Consider the following 19,034-nt stretch of genomic DNA (forward strand, 5'->3'; position numbering starts at 1 on the left):
TTCAAATCTTGCAAGTATAATCGCATTCAATTGAAGTAACTAATATCATTGGCTTATAGGTATTTAAAAAACTGATGCGAGTGAATGTTTTTAGAACATTATAGGGTAAATGTATGTTTATTTGGAGAGTTATATTAAAGAGAGTGCCTTAGTGATGTGCACATTTTTTGTTATACTTGGGAAGTCCCTGCAACCTATCACTTGTGAATAATGAAGACAGTGCAGAAGTTCAGTCAGAGATGCCGAGACAGGTAAATGCAGTGCATTGTGCACACTGATGGGCAGGAACTGTCTGAGATAATATTAAGCTTCGCAAGTGATTTGTCATGTTGAGAGATTGCAAAGTGTGTTTTCGGAGTGACCTGGGTTTCTAATACTTGAATCACCGTGAGCGGATGCAGAAAGTCAGAATGGTCACACATAATGGTTTATTTTACAGAACACAAAATTGCACCCTCTTTCGTAAGAAAAATTAAGAATATGGAAATAACTATTGGTCAACCAGTAACATTTGAATGTTGTACAGCTGGTTCTGCTCCGATTAAAACCTCTTGGTTTAAAGATGGTATAAAATTGCTCCCAGGAGAAAACTTAATGATATCATTCATAGAGAATGTGGCAACTCTTAATATTCTTAAAACTGATATGAATCATGCTGGTGAATACACTTGCAAATCTTCCAACATAGTTGGAGTTGCTTCATGTAGTTCGAAACTAGCTCTCAAAGGTATGTTGGATTAAAAATTTACCGAGGCAGCTTAATTAACATTAATCTCAGCTTTACTTTAATATCTGCTTTGACCTTTTAATGATAGACCTTATTACTTTGCAACTGTTACTTTTAGAATAGAATATAACTTTTTTTTACAATGTTTTCAGAATATAGAGTTGCTCCTGTATTTGACAAAAAAATAGAGCCGGTGGAGGTTACAACCGGGCAAAGTGTGGACCTTGAATGCCATTTAATTGGCTCTCCTCCAATTAAAGTTACTTGGCTGAAAGATGACAAAGAGATTCGATCAGGTGTCAATTACAAGATATCTTTTGTAGACAATACACCTCACCTGATTATTCTGAAAGCAGACAAGGAAGATGCTTGTGAATACATTTGTGAGGCCAGCAATGATATTGGAAAGGATTCATGCAAAACTGAAGTGACTGTGAAAGGTATTGATCAATACAGTTATTGTCTTTATTTCCTTATAAGTACATCTTATGAGCCTATGCTTTATGAATTTCACAGGAGAATGTTTCTTTTGCAATCTCAAAATTATGCTAACAAATCATGGTCAGTTTTTATTTTGCATGTAGAATTCTTATTTTGGCTTTCCTGGTAACAGCTTAAAAAACAAATCTATGAAAAGTAATATAAAAAAATAGAGGTAATATTTTAATATCATTAATTCTTTATTTTGTTAACGTATCAGTTTCAATTTATTTCCTGATGTGTATGCTTAGTTTTTAAGAACCAAGAATGAAAGCAAGATGAGGGCATACAGTCTGCTCCATCAGTTAATAAGAAAAAGGCTGAACTTATGTATCTCATCCAATTTCCTGTCCAATTTCTTAGTCCTCTTTGTTTTGAAAGTGCCCAGTGCAGGTTATCCCTACATTACGAGGGGAGGTGGGAGTTGTTGCCATATTGGTATTTTCCAGTATGTGGTGCTGCAAAACTTTGGGTGGTGATTAGTGAATTCTGTAAGGACAAATTTTCGCAACGTGGCAAGAGCTGCTTGTAATTTGTACGCCTTAGCCTTGAATGTATACAGTGAGTGGGCGAGTGATCACATTTCAGTCATAGAAGTATAATATCACTGAAAAAAAATAAAATATCTAAGGATCCGATTATCTAATCTGGTTCCTACCTAATTTGCTGTTGCTTTAACCAGGGTCCAAAACAAAGATCCTATCCTAATGATTTTCCACACTGTGGAGTCCAGCAGCATTCGTATTCGATTGTTCAAAAAAAGAGGCCCTTTTCTGGAAACGTGCTATCAGCTGGCAACAGGTTTTACCAACTGAAGTGCTTGTCAATTATTTTATTAGTTTTTAATTGGCAGACATTTAAAGGTAGATTAAAAACTGTTAAATTGAAGTAAATAATGAATTCTTTTAAAAAAAAATTTTAATCGTAAAATAATTTAAAAATATAAATGTTACCTAAAACACATCAAAGCACTCAAAAGAACTAAAGGAAATACAAAATTAAATACGACAATTTTAGCTACAAACCTTTCGCTCTGCAATTCTCGTTAAAATGAACATTGTGTCAGATCTTGCAGCAAGTCTGAACCTTGCCCATGATCCAAGAAACAACTTCCCCAACATAATGTCAAATTCTGCTTCTTGGGTTGAGCATTACAGTGAACGAACAAGAAGTCCATGTTAATACTCTGGAAACTGAAAAGTATAATTTCAATGATTGACTACCAATTGTTCAAGCGAAAACATCAGTAAAAGTCAGTTTACCCTAGGCCGGTTAGTTCTATATGATATTCACAATGCTACTTCTTTCTGTTGCAGATTATTTAATTCCACCAAACTTTACCAAAAAACCTCATCAAACAATACAGGAATCAGAAGGACAATCCATAAATATTGAAGCTCGTGTTTCAGGTTCACAACCATTATCTATAACCTGGTTCAAAGATGAGCAAGAAATTTTGCAAACTGAAAATTACATATTATTATTTAAAAATAATGTAGTACAATTGAACATTAAGAAAGCACAGCTTGCTGACTCTGGTGTCTATACATGTGAAGCATCCAATGAAGCAGGCACTGCAGAAGTTCATGTGTCTGTTCTGATTCAAGGTTAGTGAAGGGATTAGTTATTGTAAGGGTTACAAATGCTTTTGTTTCTTCAGTCATATTCATTGGTATTTGTGTTTAAGTATTGTTAGAAATATATTCCTTTTAAGATACAAAACCCAAAGGCAAAGTGATTAATCCATGGTTCACAAGAGAAATTGAAGACATTATCAAATAAAATGAAGAGCCTTATATACATGACAGAAATTTCAGTAAGCTTGAAAATTGTGAGCATTTTAGAACTTAGTAAAGCTGGGTTCAGTAAAGAAATTGATCAAGAAAGACAACATGGATTTGTGAGTAGATTGTAAAGAAACATAAAAATGGATTCTAAAGACATTGAAGGTTAGGTTAAAAAAATATGGCAAAATGTGGGCCTTTACAGACTGAGGGAGCAGAATTTATATTGGGAAATAAGGAAATGGAAGAGACACTTTGCACCTGTCTTCATAAAAGAAGATACACAACCTATAATAGAGTGTCCAGCAAAAATGCAGAACTGAAGGCACAGTATTACAGTATTGGACAAGAAAAAGTACTAAAAGAGTTAGTGAACTTGAAAGATGATAAATACAAAGGAACGGATGATCTACATCTTTTTTGAGATTTGAAGGAAGTGGATTTAGAAGCAAGGATTCTGAAGAAGGGTCTCGACCCAAAACATCACCCATTCCTTCTCTCCAGAGATACTGCCTAGTCCTGCTGAGTTACTGCAGCAACCTTAGAAGCAGGGATAGTTCTGCTTATCATTTTTTACAGCTGAATTCTGGACCTAGTGCTATGGATTGGAGAGTAGCAAATATGGCATGACTATGTAAGAAAGGAGAGTGAGAGGAACAGGGTACTACTGTTAGCCTAACATCAGTGGTAGAAAAAGTACCGGAAACTACATTGAAAGATTTAATAGCAGAACACCTTGAGAAGGATAATCAATAAGGATTTATGAAAGGTAAATTATGTTTGACTAATTCACTGGACTTCTTTAAGGATGTGACCAGTAGAATAGATAAAGACAAACGAGTGGATTAGATTTATGCTTTCATTAAGGCAGTTGGTCAATAAGATCAGAGCACATGGATTTTAGAGTAATATGGTGACATGGATTGAGAATTAATTATCGGACAGAAAGCAAGGAATGTGAATCAACAGTTCTTTCTCAGGTTGACAGGCTTCAATTAGGTAGGAGCACTATCCAGTAATAACACTACAACTGATGCTTGGGCACCAGCTATTCACAATCTATATCAGCAATTTGGGTGAGGGGACCAAACACTGAATTCCAAAATTTGTTGATGATAGTAAACTAGGGGAGATTGTGTTCATTGGACTATGTCATATGGGGAAGCTATGTACGAGCTGAAAGAGCGGGCATGAATGTTGCAAGTGGAATATAATGTGGAAAGGTGTGAGGTCATCCATTGTGGCGAACGTAGCAGAAAAGTAGAGTATTTGTTAAATTGAGAGAGATTGAGTGGTATTAATGATCAATGGGACCTGTGTGTGCTTGTACAAAGCCACCGAAGACCAACATGCAAGAGTAGCATGTGATGGGGTTAGCCTTTACAATGGGAGAATTGCATCACAGGAGTAAGGAACTTTTATTGCAATTGTATAGTTGGTGAAATCGCACCTGAAGAATTGGTTACAGTTTTGGTTTCCTTACTCAACAAAGGTGTACTTGCCAAAGAGAGAATGAAAGAAAAATTCACTAAACTGATTCCAAGAATTCTGCTTTCATCGAACGAAGAGAGATGGGATTATGTCCTATAGAATTTAAAAGAATGAAAAGTGATGTTTCAAGAATTTTAAAAAATGATTTGAAATAAAGACTGTTTTCCCTGATTGAGGAGTCTAAACCACAATGTTTGGGCCTCAAATAAGACATTTCAGCTGAGATGAGGAAATATTACTCTAGTGTGGTGTACCTTTGGAATTCTCCAGCCCAGAGGACTGTGAAGTCTCAATTGTTATGTTCATTCAAAACATCGCTGAATGCTGGAGCAGGTGCAAGGGGCTGAATTGCCTATTCCTGCTCCTGTTAATTGTGTTTTCTATTATTCATTATACTGGTGTGCAATGAATTTTAATATCCTTGCCTATTGTAAACACCTCTTGTCAACATTCCATTTAAATAGTATTTTTCAACCAGTGATTTACTACAGAATATAAGTAGAAATTATTTTTATTTCAGGATTGGGCATAACTAGGAAGGCCAATAATTATTGTCCATCCCTAATGGCCCTTGATAAGGTGGTGGTTATTCACCTTCTTGAACATGCCATAGATTTCCAGAAAAGGCAGCTGATAATGCCATTGGGGATTCCACAAATTAAACTCAGTGATTATGACAGCAATATCTTTCAAGTCAAAATATTGTGAGCTGGTGCCGTGCTCTTTCTTGAACTCTACTCGAGTTCATGGCTTTAGCAGATACTGTCAGATTTGCCTTGGCAAGTGATTGCAGTGTATTTTGTAGATGACACACACTGCAGTCACAGTGCCGTGATGTTGTTTGGAATTTAGAAGGATGAGAGGGAATCTTATGGATTCAGATTTAAATTTCGACAGTCACATCAAATCAGTAACAAAATCGGCCTACTATCACCTCAAAAACGTAGCAAGATTAAGAGGACTCATGTCAGCTCAAGACTTAGAAAAACTTGTACATGCCTTTATTACTAGTAGGCTAGATTATTGTAACGGTCTCCTTGCAGGTCTTCCGAAAAAAACTGTCAGGCAGCTACAGCTTGTTCAGAACACTGTTGCTAGAGTTCTAACAAAGACCAAAAAATTTGAACACATTACACCAATTCTTAAATCCTTACATTGGCTCCCTGTATGTCAGATAATTGATTTTAAAATCCTGCTGCTCACCTATAAATCACTACATGGTTTAGGACCAAAGTATATCACTGACATGCTTCCACTATATAAGCCTTCTAGACTGCTAAGATCTTCTGAAACCAATCTGTTAGTGATTCCCAGAGTAAATACAAAACATGGGAAAGCAGGATTTAGTTACTATGCAACAAATAGCTGGAATAAACTTCCTGAAGATTTAAGACTTGCCTCAACTTTGACCACTTTTAAAATAAGACTGAAAACTTTTATGTTTACTTTAGCTTTCAGCTAAATCTTAACTACATTGCACTTTTAACTTTTGCACTTTTTATAATGCATTTTTAATTTTGCTTTTCTTTTCTTTTAGTTCTTCTATTTTATTTCATTTTATTATTTCATTTTATTGTATGACATGTTTTTATGTGAAGCACTTTGAGTCTGCCTCGTGTATGAAATGTGCTATATAAATAAAGTTGCCTTGCCTTGCCTTGCCTTGCCTTGCCTTGCCTTGCCTTGCCTATAGAAACATATTTCCTGCATCTAGCCTTAAAGGATTGGACAGGCTAGATGTAGGAAAAATGTTCCTGATGTTGGGGGAGTCCAGAGCCAAAGGTCACAGTTTAAGAATAAAGGGTAGGCCATTTAGGATCGAGATGAGGAAAAACGTTTTCACCCAGAGAGTTGTGAATCTGTGGAATTCTCCGCCATAAAAGGCAGTGGAGGCCAATTCACTGGATGTTTTCAAGAGAGAGTTAGATTTAGTTTTTAGGGCTAAAGGCATCAAGGGATATGGGGAAAAAGCAGGGACGGGATACCGATTTTAGATGATCAACCTTGATTATATTGAATGGCGGTGCTGGCTCGAAGGGCCGAATGGCCTACTCCTGCACCTATTTTCTATGTTTCTATGGAATTCATGTTTAAATTGGCTTATCGTGGTTGGCTGCATTGTACAAGTGGATGTCAAGCTTCTTATCTGTTGCTTTCATAGTACGCGATCGTTGGTGTGAAGATCTCAAAATCTTTGTACATGAATCACTGAGCGTTAGGATGGTTGAATGGTCTTACTCCATGACTATTTTTATTTTACAGAGCATAAAACTCCACCTTCTTTCTTAAGAAAAATGGAGAATATGGAAGTAACTCTTGATTTACCAGCCACATTTGAGTGTTGTATAGCTGGTTCAGCTCCAATTGAAACTTCTTGGTTTAAAGACGGTGTAAAATTGCTGCCTGGAACAAACTTAATTACATCTTTCATAGAGAATGAAGCAATTCTTAAAATTCTTAATACTGAGATGAATCATGCTGGTGAATACACTTGCAAAGCTTCCAACGTAGTTGGGGTTGCTTCATGTAGTTCGACACTAGCTCTCAAAGGTATGTTGGCTTAAATATTTATCAAGGCACCTATAATTAATGAACATTGATCTTAACTTTAATATTTGCTTTGATCTGTCATTGACAGACCTTATTGTAATTCACACTTTTGTAATAACTTTTACAACTCTTTTCTATAATGTTTCCGGTGTATAGAGTTGCCCCTCTATGTTTGGTTAAATATAAACTTGTTCTGATTCTTTGCTTAATTAGCAGTTACCTTAATTTTCTGGTATTTACTCTTCAATATCTGCTTTCCACACTTATTGCTGTATGTTATTATTTTACTGTTTATACATTTACAATTCTTGTTATTTTTTCAGAGTCTCGAGTTGCTCCTCTATTTGACAAAAAGCTAGAACAAGTGGAAGTTACAATTGGAAAAACTGTGGACCTTGAATGCCACTTAATTGGCTCTTCCCCAATTAAAGTTACTTGGTCGAAAGATCACAAAGAGATTCGATCGGGTGGCAATTACAAGATAACTTATGTGGAAAATACAGCTCATTTGATAATGCTGAAAGCAGACAAGGGAGATGCTGGCCAATACATTTGTGAGGCCAGCAATGATCTTGGAAAGGATTCCTGCAAAACTCAAGTGACCGTGAAAGGTTATTGCTCAATAATAATTATAATACCTTACTGTCTAGTATATCTTATGAGAACAGGGTTTATTATTTATGAAAAAAATATTTAATTTTACATCTTTTTTAATTTATTTTGGCCAGTTATTTAACCAGTTTTGTTATGTTTGTAAGTGGAATGCCAATGGGTTAAAAAAGCTAATCTATGAGATATAACATTAAAAGTAAAAAGATTTTCTTAATATTAATTATTCTTTACTTTAAAAAGACACCTTCTTCAACCATTCTTTCTTGAGGTACAATTATAATGTTTAAGGATGAAAAAATAATGGCAGTACTAAACCAAATAACATGCTCAACAAGAACAAGGCTGAAATTCTGATACCAATACTTTTCTCATGGAAGATTAATACCTCTGATGATATGAGATCAATAATCTATGGATCATATTGTGCATGAGACACTGACAGTAGTCTTTCTGCGTCTTACTAGCACTCATTGCAGAGGCTCCAATTTGTTCGTCTTCATTCTGGAGTCCTATAATATTTCATCAGGTGGCAGAGAAAAAATGCCCTGCCTCTAAAATTCCTGGCAGCTTACAAAGCTGGAGATGAAATACATTGATACTATTTTTAAATGCAAGTAATTAAAAAGATGACAAAATTATTTTTAACTTAATCAAAAATAAAGATGTTAACTAAACACACAAAAGTATTTAGAAATAATTATAAACATAAAAATAAAGCAGATACAAAATTAAAAAGTAACACATTTCCTCCTAAAATGTTTACTTAACAATCTGCATTAAGTCTATACAGTTCTGCAGTTGGCTTGATCTTTTGTTGAATCCAAGAAGCAATTTCCCCAACTTAAATGACAGTAGGATGGAACATTAGTTGAACTGCCATTTCATTGGCAGCAGATCCAATTGAAACTACTGACAAAAGTTAGCATGATCCAGGCTCATTAGAATTGTCTGATATTTATGATGCTACTCTTTTCTCCAACAGATCGTAAAATTCCACCAAGCTTTACTAAAAAACCTCTTGAAACAATACAGGATTCAGAAGGAAAATCTATAAAAATTGAAGCTCGTGCTTCAGGTTCACAACCATTATCTGTAACCTGGTTCAAAGATGAGCAAGAGGTCTTGGAAACTGGAAATTATGAATTATCCTTTAAAAATAATCTTGTCATTTTGAACATTAAGAAAGCACAGATTGCTGATTCTGGTATCTACATATGTGAAGTGGCGAATGATGCAGGCACAGCAAAGTTTAATGTGTCCGTACTGATCAAAGGTCAGTGATGGATATTCATCATTATAAGGAATGGGGAAGTTTACACTGGCAAATTCTGTTTTGTTGAATCGTTTTTTGTTTAGTCTTGATACCATTTATTATTCTAATGTCGAATGGACATTCTTAAATCTTTGCATGTTGTTAACTTTTCTTGTACAGATTTTGTTTAAAGTCTGCCTTTTAATCAATAACGCTGTGGAAATTATATAGAAATTATACGTTGTTCATTTTTACGTTGTAAGGCCAGCATTTATGGTGCATCCCCAATGTCACTTTTTAGGTGGTGGTGAGTAATGTTCTTGAGGAACTTTAGCTAGCCTCATTCTGCCATTGACAGGGGCATCATACTATGTCATCTACTTTTTGTTGTTGGGCACTTTTCATCATTTCCTGGATAGGTCATAGAATCATAGAAAATAGGTGCAGGAAGAGGTCATTCGGCCCTTCGAGCCAGCACCGCCATTTATTGTGATCGTAGCTGATCGTCCCCAATCAATAACCCGTGCCTGCCTTCTCCCCATATCCCTTGATTCCACTAGCCCCTAGGTCAGTAGTTGAAATTCTGTGTAGTGGATGAGTTCTAAAGGATAACATAAATGTATTGCCTGACAAAAATGCATATATCCCTTGCATTATTGAAGGCCATTTATAATGTTGAGCTAGTCTGCCGCTAAGATGAAAAGAAAAATGGATTGTCTGGAAATGGCAAAATCTCAAGGGGAAGAGGGAATAAAAGTGATAATGAAAATTTTAATGTATTAACTATTGACATTTATTTTGTTTTAGAACTGAAGAAACCACCTGTCTTTGATATTCCACTTAAACCAATGACAATAACAGAAGGAGAGTTATTGCAGCTAAAATGTCATGTTCATGGGTCGGAACCAATTAATGTCCAATGGTTCAAAGATAGGAAAGAAATAAAACCATCTGAAAAACTGAACATCACTTTCATAGATGGCACAGCCACAGTTGAAATTAAAACAGTTGCCAAAACAGATAGTGGTGACTTCCTGTGTAAAGCCACAAATGAGGCTGGAACTGACAATTCCAAAGCCAAGCTAACAATCCAAGGTATGAATTAAATTGTTATTTGTTATGATGTGAGTGATGTATGGATGCCACAAATTTGTAAAATCATGGTTTGCTAAACATTCAACTTCTTGAACTTTTATGTATTAAGGCAAAATTGAAGTTGCCTTGAGATACAATATCTTTATTGTATTGAAGGACAAAGGAAGATTCCTCGGTCATGTAGTTTTGATCTTGATGGCTGAAACAACCAACAATCAATGGTCATATTTATGAAATGAATTCAATTCACAAATTGAATTCATAAACTAATTGGACTTGTATGTGCCAAGCTGCCATATGTCGTTCCTTGACTTGATGATTCTAAAGAGTAATCATATATAGTCTTTATGCCGACTGGTTAGCATACAACAAAAAAGCTTTTCACTGTACCTCGGTACATGTGGCACTAAACTAAACTAAACCAGATGGTGTAACTGCATAGGCCAAGACCCCTTTGCTGTTTTGTGATACCTAATAAAAAAAGAACATTGCCTCTTGCTTATAAATTCATAAAGAACTATTATGACATTATTGCATTTTTTGACTTCTGATTTTTAATCACAATTTGTTTTTACTTGTTGTTAGATAGCCAATGTGATTTATTACTGAGCTAATGCATTTTATATTCTGTGTCATAGAGAAGACAGACTTATATTTAATTGTAGCTCTGTTCGTTACAAAGCTCAATATCATCACTTCTGTGTTTCAATACTTACTAAATGTTTTTCATATTGCAGCAGAAATCTTTTTTTAGTTGCAATACCGAAGAATGTTATGTTCTTTTTGTTTGCTAAGCATAAAACAAAACATAACTAATTATTGTTATGAAATGATGATGCATATAATTTTAAAGCATGAGATATATCATATAAGTAATTATTAACATGTTCACAGTAGTACAATTTCATGTTCAAGTGTAATTATTTTTTTTATACCTTGATGAATTATTTGTATATCGATAACTGGTGGACACATATGTCGACCACACATATATATCAAAATAGATAAGAGCGCAATATTTTTGATTTGTAAAACATGGGGGTAGGTCTGCCCACCACCTTCTTACAATTAATGTAATTACAATGTGTAGCTATTGTGTTGGTACAACCACAAAGACCCAATTGCCTTTCTGAATGGGAATTTCTATGATTGCAAATGTAATTTTGCATATAAACCAACATGTCCCAGCCATTGCCAAGTAGTAACAAATATATGGATGTGTGGCTGATTCCTTATTCTCGTTAATTGAATCTTTCTCTATTGTTCCTGAATGGCTTTATCAACAATATCTATATTAATTAAATATTACAATTAGATCCACACCACGATAGAAAGATGGGGAAAGAAATACTTGAATTCTAATTATGTAGAGAAAATGCATGAGTTTTATGCCAAACGATGTACTGATGTGAATTTGTAAAATTGCAATCTGTTGGGGATTCAAGAGTGGTACAATGATTATTTTGAATATTAACTCCTAAAATCCAATAGGTGGTGTTTGGTTCAGAGGTTAAAGTGCACAACATCAGGAGCATTTTGAACGTACCCTCTTCCATTTTTATTGGAGATAGGATAAAGGACAAGGAGGTGGCCCTAGAAATCATGGATGCATTGGTGATCATTTTCCAATGTTCTCTCAACTTTGGATCAGTTCCTGTGGACTGGAGGGTATATCGATAACTGGTGGACACATATGTCAATGTAACCCCACTGTTTAAGAAAGGAGGGATAGAGAAAACGGGGAATTATAGACCAGTTAGCCTTACATCGGTAGTGGGGAAGATGCTTGAGTAGTTAGTTAAAGATGTTAAAGCAGCGCATTTAAAAGCAGTGACAGGATCGGTCAAATTCAGCATGATTAATGAAGGGGAAACCATGCATCACTAATCTTCCGGAATTGTTTGAGGATGCAACAAGTATAATGGATAAGGGAGAGCCAGTGGATGTGGTGTATCTGGACTTTCAAAAAGCCTTTGACAGAGTCCCACACTAGAGATTAGTGTGCAAAATTAGAGCACATGATATCGGGGTAGGGTATTGACATGGATTGATTGGCAGTCAGGAAGCAAACAGTAGGAATTAATGGGTCCTTTTCAGAATGGCAGGCAGTGACTAGTGGGGTGCCACAGGGCTCGGTGCTGGGACCCCAGTTATTTACAACGATTTAGACGAGGGAATTAAATGTGACATCTCCAAGTTTGCGGATAACACAACGCTGGGTGGCAGTATGAGCTGCGATGAGGATGTTTTGAGGCTGAAGGGTGACTTGGGTAGGTTGAGTGAGTGGGCAGATGCATGGCAGATGCAGTATAATGTGGATAAATGTGACGTTATCCACTTTGGTGGCAGAACAGGAAGGCATATTATTATCTAAATGGTGTCAGATTAGGAAAAGGGGAGGTGGAACGAGATCTGAATGTGCTTGTAAATCAGTCACTGAAAGTAAGCATGCAGGTACAGCAGGCAGTGAAGAAAGCTATTGGCCTTCATTGCGGGAGGATTTTAGTTTAAAAGCACGGAGGTCCTACTATAGTTGAACAGGGCCCTGGTACGACCGCACCGGGAGTATTGTGTGCAATTTTGGTCTCCTAATTTGAGGAAAGACATTATTGATATTGAGGGAATGCAGCGTGGGTTCACCGGGTTAATTCTTGGGATGGCAAGCTGACATATGATGAAAGAATGGGTTGACTGGGCTTGTGTTCACTGGAATTTAGAAGGATGAGAGGTTATCTTATAGAAACATATACAATTCTTAAAGGATTGGACAAGCTAGATGCAGGAAAAATGTTCCCGGTGTTGGGTCAGGTGTCACAGTTTAAGAATAAGGGGTAGGCCATTTAGGACTGAGATGAGGAAAAACTTCTTAACCCAGAGAGTTGTGAACCTGTGGAATTATCTGCCACAGAAAACAGTGGGGGCCAATTCACTGGACGTTTTCAAGCAAGAGTTACATTTAGCTCTTAGGGCGCAAAGGAATCAAGGGATATGGGGAAAAAACAGGAATGGGGTACTGATTTTAGATGATCAGCCATGATCATATTGAATGGTGGTGCTGACTTGAAGGGCTGAATAGCCTACTCCTGCACCTATGTTTCTATGTTCAGCACAAACATGGTGGGCCGAAGGGCCTATTCCTATGCTGTACTGTTCCATGTTCCATGGTCTTTCATACAGGGCATGCATCAGAATAAATTTGCGATATGCATTTCTAATATATAATATATGCGATATATCTTCATAAGCACAGTAATAACTTTTATAACTTTATATTTTAGTAACCTAATTCTACATCGCATGAAAAAATCCTGTCATCATTGCAAAGAGAAATTAGCAATGAGGGCAAATGAACAATCCATTCTTCCAAATTGTCCTTGCTTGTGGTTCATCTAGTCAATTTAAATTATATTGAACTGGTCTGTACTTTCAAATCTGAATTTTTGTCAAAGGTGCAATGATGTCAGGTGAATTCAAAAATATTCAAAAAAGAGGTAATGATACAAAATTGAACGTGAATGGACAAAATAGGAATGGTCAACCTGTGAATATGATTTAGATGGACCATTAATTGAAAAGAAATGAGATGAAGTATAAAGTCAAATGGCTTACCATTTCCACATAAAGAAAATCATAACATTATTCTAAATATGTTGCAAATATATTATCAACCCTGATTGTTGAATTGATGATCAGTATTTAGATCAGAGATGAATTAAGCCATGAATTATAAGATGGAGATCTATATGCAAGTATTACTTTTTATAATTATGGTGCTATACAGAGGTTCATGCAATGTAAATCTAAACTGAGGAACTGACCTGATCACATACTTAAGTATAAGAAAACTCTCTGGAATATAAAGTTGTGCTCTTCCTCTCAGGGTATAGTAGGTATGTTGCAAAGCCTACCTGAAGCGTCGCTAAAAATCTGTCGCTGCGGGTGTGCGCGATTTTGGTGCCGTTTAGAGGGGGGCGGGTTTAAAACGCGATTTTCTCTAGGCTGTTCAAATCGAAGATGTTCAGCCTAGTTAATTATTAACGAAAAATCGCTGGAAGACCCCGTCGCAAAAGCTATTATTAGTTTTAAAGGCCTTGTATAATAGTTATAGTAGTTTAAAAATCAATCTCTAAACCCGCGACCACCGGCAGCTGTCAGGGTCGCATAGAGCAAATAATAGAAGGTATGCTGCTTATTTTTACATTAAAAAGGGCTTCTTAAGATCCCTTTATACAAAGTTTAATATTGCGAGTAGCTCATTTTGGGCCCATTATATCCCGCAGTATTTTTCTGGGCATTTGAGGGCACAAATCTAGCGCAATGTGAACGTTCTAAACCAGCGCGTTCACAGGATCCCACTAGAAAGCTGATCTAAAATGGACTTTAATTTACAGCAATTGAACACTAAATTCCTTCCATTTGGCCTATAAATTAATGTAAATGAGATTTAAAAATCATGTTTTATTGTGAATTATTTATGAATATTATTTGGACACTTAGGCTATTTAAAAATGTTAATCATTTATTAAGAAATGGATAGATGTTTAGATCTAGTAATTGAAGTTTGAAATTAGCTACACTTGGGTAACTAACTAATTATATGCTTTAATTTCAGGTCATCCAAGTAAGATTATTTTATATTTGTTTCAGAATGGTTCAATCTACGATAACTGAAAATTTCATTCAGTTCTCTTAATTTTTAAGAAGGTTATGGGCTTTTGACTGTCCACGATCACAGCTTTTTTGTTATGTCGATAGAAAATCAATAGGGAACAAGATGCTAATTTCCGAGCATGAAAATGGCCATAACCTTTTAAATACTTGAGATATGAAAGTGAATTAGGTGTCAAATTAAACTTCTTTTTATGCTTTATCTGATGGGATAAATTACAGACTTGATTTTTTAAATCTCAAAATTTTGTAACATTGCTAGGTATAGGTCAGGCAAAATCGACAAATTTACATTGGCATAGAAACTATTTTGTGCCACAATCAAAATGATGGTACTAATGTTCTAAACTTTTTTGCATTCACGCTTGATAAATTTGATTTTTGTACAGAGCATACATTCATAATACTTACTTTTGAGAAATGATGTACTGAATTACAGTAGAATTGGACCTATGAAATTTATTTAATTTGTTCTGATTTAGAAAAAACGGCAATAAAGAAAGTGGTTTCTCCACCACAACCTGACCAGATCTTCTTCATTGAGAAACCAAAGAACTTTAAAGGAATAGAAAGTAAGTTGAACATTTTTCCTGTTATTGTGTTTGTTAAAAAGAAATATTTTTGCAAGATGCAAGATATTTAAATGTCATTTTTACATTTCAGGGGAAATAGCAACATTTATTGCCAAGGTTGGTGGTGATCCAATTCCAAATGTCAAATGGATGAAAGGCAAATGGAGGCAAATGAACCATGGTGGTCGATTTATTATCCAACAAAAGGGGCAAGATGCCAAACTAGAAATCAAAGATGTCATAAAAACTGACACTGGACATTACAGATGTGTTGCATCCAATAAATTTGGTGAAATTGAAAGTGGTATGAATTTAGAAGTTGAAGAGAAAAAAGAAATTATAGTTGAAACAGACTTTAGAGCAAAGTTGAAGAAGTAAGTATTTTGATTTAGGTATCACTAACAAAGTTTTGATTTTTCATTACTTGATTCTTACTTGATTATTTGCATAATGTAACTGAATCTCTCTTCAATTTAATATTTTTCTTCATGATGACCTATTTAATGGAGTGGATACATTTAAGTGACAAATTGATGATAATAGACTGAATTTAGTATTGATACATTGATTTATGTACCTTTGGGCATGCAATTATTAAAATAGAACAATAATGAATTAATTTTGCCATTTATCTCAAAAGAACACCATCCAAGAAAAAGGAAGAAGAAGCAGATAAGGATATTGATATTGTAGAACTTTTAAGGAATGTTGATCCGAAGGAATATGAAAAGTATGCTCGTATGTATGGGATTACTGATTTCCGTGGTCTCCTTCAAGCCATTGAACTGTTGAAAGCCAGCAAAGGAGATGAAACTCACAGACTGGTGCGTAGGATTATGTTTATCAGTGCCATATGACATTATACAGTTAGGGAGAATAGGTGTCTTACATTAATGCTTTTTCGTAACTATCTTTAATTGGTGCTTTATTAAGGAGATGGAAGAGCTGGACCGAGGTCCTGAAGAAGAGGAGTTTAATGAATTAATTCAATATATCCAGCATAGAATAGAAAAAGTCGAGGTAAGATTTCCATCATTATAAATCCTAAAATCATATTCCATTGGGGTGTTCCCTTTTTGAAATAAATATTTATTTATTCTCTCTACAGCCTATTGAATTAATCAAGGATATTGAAGATCAGGTTGTACGTACAGATGCAGATGCAGAGTTTGAATGTGCCATAAAAATAAATTATCCTGAAATTAAACTTTCCTGGTATAAAGGGACTGAAAAATTGGAATCGAATAGCAAGTATGAAATTAGCATTGATGGTGACATTCATCGTCTAAAGATTAAAGACTGTGCTCTGCAAGATCAAGGCAACTTCCGCATTGTCTGTGGCCCACATATCTCAAGTGCAAAACTAACTGTTGTTGGTAAGTTGTTATTATATTTATATTTTAATTTCTAAATGTTGTTTGGAAACTTTTGAACTCATCTAATTTACTTAAATCGGTTTGTGTTCTCCAGAACCTATTGTTGAACAGCATCTTGAAAATCTTTCCGGAAAGGAAGGCCATATTTGTATCATGGTTTGCCAGTTTTCCTTACCAAATCTAACAACTGAGTGGTTTAAAAATGGGAGGAGAATTGAGGGGCAGGGCAGATATTCCATAGATGTTGTGGATAAGTTGCAGAAAGTCACTATTAGTGACTTGAAACCAGAGGACCAAGGCCGATTTACTTGCAGGTTTGAAGATCAAGAGACAACTGCTGATTTGAATGTTCAAGGTTTGTAGCTCTATAAAATGGGGTTATTCTAATCGTATTTTGAGAGTGGATTTTTAATATGAATTTTTGTTTTTGTTTTTATGTGTTATAGCTCACCCAATTGAATTCACAAAGACAATTCAGGATATTGTAGTGAAAGAACATGAGTCAGCTGTGTTTGAGTGTGAAGTGTCTTTTGATGATGCCATTGTAGCCTGGTTTAAAGATACGGTGGTGCTGAAAGAAAGTGCAAAATACAGCTTCAGAAGAGTAGGGCGCCGGCATTTTATGACTATCCATAATGTCACAACAGAAGACGAAGGTTTGTTCATTGTAATAATTTAATCTTATTTCCATTACTGTGGTTATTTATTTTGTTTTTTACCTCCTGAGGCTAACTTACAGTGAGCCAATATGAATCAGAGAAATTATGTTAAATTTAATTTGAACCTTGATCAGCACTGAGAAGTACAAAAATGATTTACAAAATGAAGGCAGAACTTGTTATCGGAATAAGAAAGAATGACGAAGTGTAACGAGTGACCCGATAGAGGTATTCAGAAGTAAGTAGGAAGAATATAAATAATGGATAAGATGTCATATGTGAGGAATTCCAAAATAGAAGCCATTAGAATAATCAAATAAGGAGATTGGGAGAAGTTCTTTACGTATAAGTCTTGAAATTTGTTACCACCTCCCTTGACATCATTAAGGCCTTTTGTTTCAGTGCTATATGTATTATGTAATTCCATGAAATACTATTTTCCATTGAAATATAGATAAATATAGTACAAAATTAATTTCTTTAGGTGTTTATTCTGTAATTGCTCAACTTGAACCAAGGGGTGAAGCTAAAAGTACTGCAGAACTCTACGTATCAAGTCAAGGTAGGAACATTTGACAATTAAAAAAAAAAATTCAGTGATACAGTAATGTTTCTTTAACTAATATATCATTTAAAATCTGATTATTACAGAAATCAAATTACAGCAAAGGAAACCTGGTATGTATTCATACAAATTTCATATTCCTATTATCAAATTTTCAGTAAGGTAGGGATAAATCATGAACAGTATTAGTTCTATTTGTCATCTATTTTTGTTTACTTTTTCTCAAAATAATGGAAATTTAATATTTTGCTATAAATCATTCAAAAATATAGAGAAAATAAATCCACATGATCAACAAGTAAAAAATCTTGCTTTTGTATTCTTTAGATGTTCCTGATATTGGAATTCCATTAGAAAGAAAACCATCTCCAGGTAAAATTTAGGAATCTTACTTAGGAATCTAACATCAAATACATTTGGCCTCAACTGAAACATTTATTGCATTGTAATTTGGATAGAAAGCAGCTATTGATAGGATACTACTGTACCAATTAGATGAATAAATGTGCCCAATGTACTTTGGCATATTAGGTACTGGTAGTATGGGCAAGACTAGTGGAAGGGAATTGGGATTATAAAGAAATTATAAAGAAATTCTGCCATTTTCCTTATTTCCAGTTAACTACCAAAGAAGGCCAAGTAATTGAGTATTTTAAAAGTGGAGACTGATAGGTTTTTGATTAATAAGGGCGCTAAAGGTTACAGGGAGAAGGTGGGAGAATGGGGTTGAGAGAGAAAACTATATCAGCCATGATCGAATGGCGGAACAGACTAAATGGCCTAATTCTACTCCCATGTCTTATCAACTAATTATCTATCTGCATTTCTTTAGTGTCTTTGGTCTTTGGCCTTCTTGCTACCCTTACACACTTCAATCTCAGTTGACAAGTAATGGTTGCAGAACTTTCTTAAAACAAGGCAAGAGGTATTTAGATGATGACCATGTAGGCTTCTCGGTGTAGAAACTGCAGTTAATGATTGCATTTTCTCAAAACATGTACTGTATTGCACAAGTTTGAAAGATGACACCAAAAATTGGTTGGCATCAGGGGTGGATGGTTGCTGCTGCCTTGAGAGAGAATATATAAGTTCATGCTTCGTACACCTACTGCTACTCTGTCCAACCAGCACCCCAGCAATCGTAGTAATCTGTCAGAGATATGATTGTTAACTTTACATGCATAGCAATGGCTGGCCTTGTTC

General features: G+C 35.2%; 1 protein-coding gene across 6 annotated transcripts in view; it reads left to right on the top strand.

The window, feature by feature from the left end:
- ttn (titin) overlaps window positions 1-19,034 on the top strand; it is a 324,330-nt gene that overhangs the window by 133,635 nt on the left and 171,661 nt on the right. For all 6 annotated transcript variants that reach the window (XM_033023845.1, XM_033023846.1, XM_033023847.1 and 3 more), the window contains exons 104-120: window positions 440-727; window positions 880-1,167; window positions 2,524-2,814; window positions 6,745-7,032; window positions 7,356-7,643; window positions 8,627-8,917; window positions 9,704-9,991; window positions 15,142-15,231; window positions 15,323-15,605; window positions 15,872-16,055; window positions 16,165-16,251; window positions 16,340-16,607; window positions 16,702-16,962; window positions 17,054-17,263; window positions 17,751-17,828; window positions 17,918-17,944; window positions 18,159-18,203. In XM_033023845.1, coding sequence (XP_032879736.1) covers window positions 440-727; window positions 880-1,167; window positions 2,524-2,814; window positions 6,745-7,032; window positions 7,356-7,643; window positions 8,627-8,917; window positions 9,704-9,991; window positions 15,142-15,231; window positions 15,323-15,605; window positions 15,872-16,055; window positions 16,165-16,251; window positions 16,340-16,607; window positions 16,702-16,962; window positions 17,054-17,263; window positions 17,751-17,828; window positions 17,918-17,944; window positions 18,159-18,203 — 3,555 coding nt within the window. The remainder of the gene's footprint in view (window positions 1-439; window positions 728-879; window positions 1,168-2,523; window positions 2,815-6,744; window positions 7,033-7,355; window positions 7,644-8,626; window positions 8,918-9,703; window positions 9,992-15,141; window positions 15,232-15,322; window positions 15,606-15,871; window positions 16,056-16,164; window positions 16,252-16,339; window positions 16,608-16,701; window positions 16,963-17,053; window positions 17,264-17,750; window positions 17,829-17,917; window positions 17,945-18,158; window positions 18,204-19,034) is intronic.

The sequence above is a fragment of the Amblyraja radiata genome, chromosome 7 (assembly GCF_010909765.2).
Source record: "Amblyraja radiata isolate CabotCenter1 chromosome 7, sAmbRad1.1.pri, whole genome shotgun sequence".
NCBI classification, from domain to species: domain Eukaryota; kingdom Metazoa; phylum Chordata; class Chondrichthyes; order Rajiformes; family Rajidae; genus Amblyraja; species Amblyraja radiata.